General features: G+C 36.3%; 1 protein-coding gene across 1 annotated transcript; it reads left to right on the top strand.

Moving 5' to 3' along the window:
• The first annotated feature begins 6978 nt into the window (after positions 1–6978).
• Positions 6979–7560, top strand: LOC129741387 (signal peptidase complex subunit 3-like). Its single transcript, XM_055733111.1, has 2 exons — positions 6979–7248; positions 7308–7560. The coding sequence occupies exons 1-2, from the start codon at positions 6979–6981 to the stop codon at positions 7428–7430; spliced, it is 393 nt and encodes a 130-aa protein (XP_055589086.1). The 3' UTR covers positions 7431–7560.
• The last annotated feature ends 780 nt before the right edge of the window (positions 7561–8340 follow it).

The following is an 8340-nucleotide window of genomic DNA, read 5'->3' as shown; positions in this document are numbered from 1 at the left end:
GAATCAAGTCAATTTTGTCATTTTTGTCATTTTTGTAATTTTTGTCATTTTGTCATTTTTGTCATTTTTATTGCCACGTTTTTGTCATTTTGTGTCTATTTATTAAATTTTTTCAATCATTTATGTATCATTTTTTAATTCATTTTTGTATCATTTTTGTTTAATATTTGTATCATTTTTTCGGACAAGATGGAATACCAGCATGCGTATTGAAAAAATGTCGCAATTCACTGATAAAACCTCTTACCCACATCTTTAATCAGTCCCTAGTACAACAGAAAATCCCTTCCATCTAGAAAAAATCGCATATGAGTCCAGTCCACAAAAAAGGCGACAAACAAGATGTTCTTAATTACAAAGGTGTCACATCGCTAGCTGCATGCTCAAAGGTATTGGAGAGGATCGTCAACGGTGTTATGTTCTCAGCTTGTCGGAACTGGATCTCTGAGAATCAGCATGGATTTTTCCCTAAACGATCGGTAACTTCAAATCTAACAGTTTTTACATCCTTCTGTATATCGAAAATGGATGGCGGCAAACAAATCGATGCTATTTACACAGATATTTCAGCTGCATTCGATTCAGTGAACCATGAAATCCTCCTGAAAAAATTGCATCGCTTAGGATTTTCGGAAAGACTGTGTGCATGGATAAAAAGTTACCTAACGAATCGCCGATTAGCTGTTAAAATTGGTTCTGCTGAATCCTTTGATTTCATTCCAAACTCTGGCATACCACAAGGCAGCAATCTGGGTCCATTATTGTTTACGCTGTTCTGTAATGATATCAATTTACTACTCATGGGATGTGGCGTTCTCCAGTATTCGGACGATCTAAAAATATATTAAGTTATAAACAGTCTAGCTGATTGTTACGCGTTACAACGCTTCCTGGACATAGTAGTGAGCTGGTGTGCCTGTAATTTATTGGTTTTGAGCGTTCCGAAGTGCTGTATTATAACATTTGGGCGCAGGAACATCCGTTCTTCTATAATTACAATATATTGGGTGAGCAGTTGCATCGTGTGGAGGAAATAAAGGATCTTGGCGTCTTATTGAACAGTCGTATGACTTTTAAACGTCATTACTCTGTGGTACTTGAAAAGGCAAACCGCATGCTGGGATTCATCATACGTTTGAGTAAAGAATTCACCGATCCGATCTGCTTGCGAGCTCTGTATTGCTGCCTGGTTCGATCAATACTGGAATCGGCGAACCTGGTAGGGGAAAACTTCATATAACGCCCCATGTGGCTAAAACGCGCCACCTTTGTTTTGAAGAATCTGAAACATTTCAAGCCTGCAAAATATTACCAATTTGTTTTAAATGCTGTGATTGGTCATGGCAAGTATGATTTTTTCCTTAAAATGCCCCTGTATCGTGATAATTTCACAATTTAGGTTTTTCTTCATTTCGAACTAAATTTCAAAACACTTTCAATAAGGTGTCACCAAGCAGAGAAAAACGCATAAGACAATATTTTCTGACACATTGATAGAGAAAAATCTTAACTATGATTTCATGCTAAAAAATCATACTGAACTCGCTAAGGTATGCATTTTATGGGTATGTTCTATCACTGACCATGCGCTCGTTATAACGCGCCAATCGTAGTAGGCTGAAAATAGCATTAATTTTTCAAAAAGGCCAATTTTCATTTAAAATGAACAAAAAGTCTAAACCATGTTTTGAGCGTTAATTCAGCCCAAAAAATCTACTTTTAATTTTTTTTAAATTTTGATTAGTCCATTTTGATTTTCTTTTCAGTCAAAGTGTCTGTAAGTATTGGTGTGTTTTCGATCTTCGGCTGCTTTCGGGTGTGTTCGGCTGCTAGGCGCGTATTGAATACACAGCGGCGCGTATTTGCAACACAGTTTTGTTCTGTGGCTTTGAATATGGCTTTAAAAATCAAGTTTTTGAAGCAGTTTGAGTAATAAAAAATCATAGGCATTTGTAGAAAACACTTTTCTTCAACGATTACACTCAATTTTAACACAATTTGTACGTGGAATACATAGAAAATCAGCGATTCGCTTAGGTGGCGCATAATAGCGCATGTTCCTGGTGGCCTTTCGAAGCTGCTTGGATTACGCGTTTTGAAGCAATTCAACGACGATTTGTGCGTTATGCTCTTCGTGAGCTACCCTGGGAGAATCCTTTAAACCTGCCACCTTATGCTCATCGTTGTGCCCTGCTTGGTCTCCAGACGCTATCGAATCGTCATTCCATCGGCCAATCTCTATTCGTGGCAAAGATTTTACGGAACGAAATCGATTGCGCATGGCTGCTTTCCCGATGTAACATCTATGCACCAGAACGAACTCTTCGCAATCGAAATTGGCTCTCCCTGGAATCAAAAAGCACGCGCTATGGCAGCAACGACCCTCTACGTTCCGCAATAACATGCTTTTTACGTCATTTTACACACTTTGACTTTAATGTATCCATTTCAATTTTTAAACGTCGGATTGAATCTGATTTAAGCGTACAATTACGAAACTAAAAATGCCTATAATGTTATGTACAAATAGTATTAAGTAGATCATTAAGACACCTATGTCAGATGATATTATTTTCAATAAACAACAATTTTTTATATTGTTTTTGAAGGTATTATTTTGTATCATTTATGTGCCTTTTTTGAATAATTTTTGTGCCATTTTTTTATAATTTGTGTATGATTTTTATATTATTTTAGTATCATTATTGTATATTTTTTGTCTTTTTTTAGTATCATTTTTGTGTCATTCTGGTATTATTTTTGTGACATTTTTGTATTATTTTGTGTCATTTTTGTATAGTTTTTGTATAATTTTTGTATCATTTTTGTATCAATTTTGTATCAATTTTGTATTATTTTATCATTTTTTTTATCATTTTTATATCATTCTTGTATCATTATTGAATGAGTTTTGTATAATTTTCGAATCTTTTTTTATCATTTTTGTATCATTTTTGTATCATTTTTGTATCATTTTTGTATCATTTTTGTATCATTTTTGTATCATTTTTGTATCATTTTTGTACCATTCTTGTATGAGTTTTGTATCATTTTCGTATTATTTTTGTATCATTTTTGTCGCAACTCAAAATACTATCATTTTGATTTTGCGGATTCCGGACCCGGCCAGATGGACCGTCAAAATCATGATATATTTTTCTTTCATAACATTCACGAGATATAAAATTTGAAAATGTCTTACAGACTGTCAGAGGACCAACAGAAAGAATCTTCGAAAGTTACAAGTCAAAAATGTTATCGAAATGATGACATTTTTCTGAGAACTGTCATTCGTTGCAAAACTGAATTAAGGCTATGATCATTTAGAATCCGGGAAGTTACAAACGTGTGTATTTTAAAAACTATTCATTTGATCGAAAAACTTTCTATGGAGGAAATGAAGTGTTAATATGAAATTTAATGTTAAAATTTAAAAAAAATATTTAGCAATGATTTTAATAAATACTCTAACTTTTTCATAAAATCTCTTTTTTATCTTTGCACACTTTTTTCAGTCATGTATTGATTTATTTTTTTTTTACCACAGAAGCAAAACCTTTGCAAAATCATAATATTTTCCACAAACTCATCTGGAAAAAGCAATTGGAATTTGGTTGGAACCTTTTCATGAGTAGACATCTCGAAGAATTTAATCTCTTAAATTCGGTTTTAACAAAAAAAATTTGTCCATCAGAACACATCTGTCATATTGTGTAAAAACCGGATGCACAGATTGCGATCTTTGGAACTGATCATTATTAGTTATTTACTTGGTGTCTAGTTAACAGGCAACACTTTTTGTCAGCCGGAAATGGATTTTTTGCATCATTTAAGGATTCTGCATTCAGTTATCAAAATAAACAATAGCCTTTTTACCATATTTAAGATCAAGGGTTGGATTCCGATGGTTGGTTTGAACTTCGTGTGGATCCTAGAGTGGCTCCTAATACTTCTTAGCCATTTGGTACGAACAAAAAAATCAGAAAAATCAACAGTTCATGAACTTTCAAGTCAACTATGAAGAGTTATCGAGGCGCAAAATGCGTAAAAGGAGCAAATTTGTGCAGAATTATTTTTACCTTGTCTTTTTGTAACGTAAATATCTCAAACACACGTTAACTTAAAAATCAATCAAAAATAGGCAAGAAAGTCTTTTTCATAATCAACACAACGCTACTAAAGTTTTGCATATCCGAGCTCTATTAACGTAGTTATCACCGAAATAAAGTGCCCGGATACTTAATGATCATAGCCTTACAATTTTTCCAATCGTGTAACTTTTTTTTTTGGATGACCTTGAATGTCAATTAGATCTCTTCGAATGTCATTGAAAAATGTTATGCGACTGTTACGATCCCAACTGTCTTCAGGATGACATTCGCATCACTATCACATGCTAGTGTACTTGAAACTGGTGATAATTTAATTATTTTTAATAAAGATATACTTACGACTTAATGCATTTCTCGTTTGGCGTAGACGTCTTTTCGGTCAATCGATAAACTGGTTTGGTTGGCCCAAAGGCCATTAATTTTTTCGGAGTTGATTAGCGAAATGCTTTACTCAATTTTCCTATCCAATAAATCCACGTAAACAATCTTCCGATAAAATCGGGAAATACCGTGTGATGGAACTGGCCATTGGGAATTCTGCAAGGCGTTGCCGGGCACAACCTATGGCGCCACTGGCCGATCGAAGAACGTCTAGTTTTGTTTATATTGGTTCATACGACCTAATCAAAACAAACTCTAGAACTGTACTTTATATAGAAAATACAAGCTTTTCAATGAAAATTTGCCAAGCTACAGATTTGGACATAGTACTAAAGCAGCCATGATTGAAATAAGCGATGATATTGTTAAATCTCTTGACGAAGGAAACAATGTAATCCTTGTGCTTTCAGATTGTACAAAAACATTTAATACCTTTTCTCATAGAAAAAAAAATTACTAAACATTCGGGCAAGTCCGGATAGATAACCAGGCAATAGAGCAAGTTTATGTCTGCAACTTATACAAATCCACACCGCTCTACCGATTAGCCTGAAATTTGATACAGTAATGTTCTTGGACCTGAGCAAGGTTTAAGTCTCCTAAAGCTCCTCCCATCTAGTAAAAGGGACCCTCTCATACTACTTTCATTTTAATTCCTACGAACCAAAAGTCACGGCACCGATTTTTTTCTCTTTGGCGGAGTTGTTTGCACCTTCGCCAGCATGGGTCGGGCATTGGACAGCAAATCAAAGCCTACTGATGATTGAAAATTTGATAGCGGAAATTTTTGGCAGGTTTTTTTTCTTTCTACTGTTCATGGCCCTGGGCACAAGCACGAAGTTCTTCGACGAAATAATGAACCTTAAACTATAAATAGGTATGTCTTAAATCTGCTAATTTTCAACTATTTTTGTCCTTAATGGTTAAGGCAATGGCGACTTTAATGCAAAATTATAATAGCCATATTTCTAACTTCATCTAAGTCGAAGAAAAATGTCACACTTTCAGTAGTCTTGCCAGTAATGCTTTCGAAATTAATCGTCCTCGATATTATAACCTACACGCTTAGCAAACGCGATAATCAAACCTATGACAAACTAGATTAATGAACTTAATCGACTTATTAAAGTCGCTTCATCTGGTTGTCACGAGCCCAACCTTACCTAACATCTAACATCTACTCAACAATCGTGTGGGAGTTTCCATTCATTCATACCTACGACAGCGACGATCTACGATGGTGATCCATTTGCAGCTATATGTTGTAGGACCTATAATAGCTGATGATGGTGGAGGGATTAATCTCGGCTAAGCCTCTGTCTCTCTCCATCTCGAATGGTTATTAATGGAACAAGATTTCGCCCGGGCGTTTAATTACATTGTGTCGCTTCGAGCAGCGCAGCGCAGAGTATTGCATTTTGTATTTAGGTATGGTGTGGGCCGAATCTTTCGATCGGTTTTGAAGTCGTCTTCCGGTTTGGTTCGCTTGCGGTTTTATGAATGAAATACCCTTTACACGAGCGTCAGTTACGAAAACAACCGTCCCGCCTCCTCAAGCGAGTGATTCTAAGAAGATGAATGGATGATGGGTGTGTTTACGAAATTGTTACTCCTTCATAGTGTAGAAGATTTTGTGTGATCTTACTTGAGGCCTTTTGTTACGATCGGGGTAAAAGTTCCTAGTTGTAGTTTTTTTTTCAGTTATTAACTCTATCGTCAATTGAGGAGAAACGAAACGCAGATCTTACGAGTTCTCGTAATTTTGTGATTGGTCATACATCAAACGGGCTTTCAAAACAAATTACACTGCCAGCTTTGTCAAAAAACGACATCTACGGGCATGGCTGCTGCGCACGAGCGTGCGTGATAAGTTTGAAAAAAAAGCCTATTAGGGAAAAGTGTCACATTCTATCTAGATTCAGTGATCCACAAAATAAAAAAAAATATCTCTAAGGTACCTAAACATGGTTTGGAAACAATATTTGAACATGATTGTTCAGAAATTGTTTAGGATCTTCAAATTTAGCGTTAGAGATTCCCAAACTAAGTCACCTTCCCCTAAACTCCAGCTCTAGCCAAAGCAATTAATCTATCAATGGCAGCTGCTGCATGCATGATGCATTTCCATCCAGCCAACACCAGCGACTAGTGATTGGGTTGAACCATACGCCGAAAGATCGCGCAATTGCAGTTTTTCCCCTCTACTAGTTAGAAGCAAGAGGTTGGGAGCGACGATCGCTTTGAAACGGGACATTCAATTAAAAACAAACTGATAACATTGGTGCACGCAATCAGGTACTATCGGCTTCTGAGAAATTTTGGGGACAAAACACTAGCGCCAAAATAATATTGACGAATTAGACTTTAACCATTAATTCGAAAATTTTAACAGCATGCTTTGGAGTTTTTGTTTACACCACAATCGATGAAAGCTCCATGATTGATTTTTTTCGTGTGGGAGTGATTCGAGTTTCGATGAAATCTGATGAAATCTGGCAGCAACGTTCCGGACTTCAGCGCTTCCCGGGAAAAAATTTATCTGGGCTTCCTGACGTTCGATCTCAATGAATTGTTCAAATGGAGTGTGAAGCAGCTATTCTTGTATCTGACGGCCGAATACCAGACGGAACAGAACGAGCTCAATCAGGTGCTCCTGTGGAACAAAATCATCCTGCGAGGCAAAAACGCTTTGCTGGACTTCAAGAACATGATCACCGAGAACTACTTCTGGGACGATGGCAATGGTTTGAAGTTAGTTTCGAACTTTTAAAAGATTTTTGGTTTTCAATTTGAAAATTTGATTTTGTATTTCAGGGGCAACAGAACGTGATGAAGACCCTTTCCGGGAACATCGTTCCAAATGCAGGACTGATTCCGAATGTATTTGCTCATGGACATCATTGGTTCAAGTTCTCGGAAACCTTCATGCTGCTCTAAAGAACTACAAAAATTATTTCAAAAAAGCTACAAGAACTTATCGGTGATTATAAAAAAGCTCAAAGAAAAACGAATCGATACTAAAATAAGCCACCAAAGGATTCGTTTTCCGCCGAACTGCAGCTGACGATGCAGCTTTCCCATTTATTCCATTCTAATAAATTTGATTTTTGTTTGCAAATTTAGGCTGCCTATCTTAACATGATCAATCATCAATGAAAAATTATGTATGTTCAGTTGAAAGGAGAAAATGTCCGAAATAAAACGAAATTTGAAATTATTTAATTTCAATTTTCTCCAGAATCTGCCCTATTGACAAAATCAGTGTTCACCGATGCCTCGATTGGCATTCCATCTAACGAACCAGGCAAAAAAACCTGAGCTAAAGTTTCTTTTCACAAAAATCTTGTTTGGGTAGTTTTGTTGGTCGCATGAGAAACTTGCTCGTTTTTCAACTTGCATGCAAGTTTAAAGCTTGAAGTCTTTTTCGCTGAGTGGCAGCACCGTAAACAAACGTATCGATGTCCCAGACTACTTATCCGAAAATCTATGCAGCCGGGTATCTTGATAGAATATAATATCTTTGACGCAATGTAATAAATTTTACCCCGGGGAGACACGCGTCCGTCTCGTTCGAAATTCCTTCTCATATGTGCAATAGAAGCGATCTCATATGAACAGTGAGAAGGAATATGGAATTACATTAGGGTGGCTGCCAAATGGATCATGTCGAACTTCGCAAACCGATCATATACATTTTGTAGATTGGCAAAAAAAATGACCTGTTCAAAATTTCAGCTCAATCGGATTTGATTAAGGGATGCCTCAAAGCGCTAAAACTTTCGGTTTTTAGATCCTCAAAAATCATCAAAGTCATCCCTCATCAAGAGAAATTGGGAAAATCAAAATT

This window comes from Uranotaenia lowii, chromosome 2, assembly GCF_029784155.1.
Source record: "Uranotaenia lowii strain MFRU-FL chromosome 2, ASM2978415v1, whole genome shotgun sequence".
NCBI classification, from domain to species: domain Eukaryota; kingdom Metazoa; phylum Arthropoda; class Insecta; order Diptera; family Culicidae; genus Uranotaenia; species Uranotaenia lowii.
The sequence above is the reverse complement of the archived record's forward strand: the minus strand, read 5'-3'. Positions and strand labels throughout refer to the sequence as shown.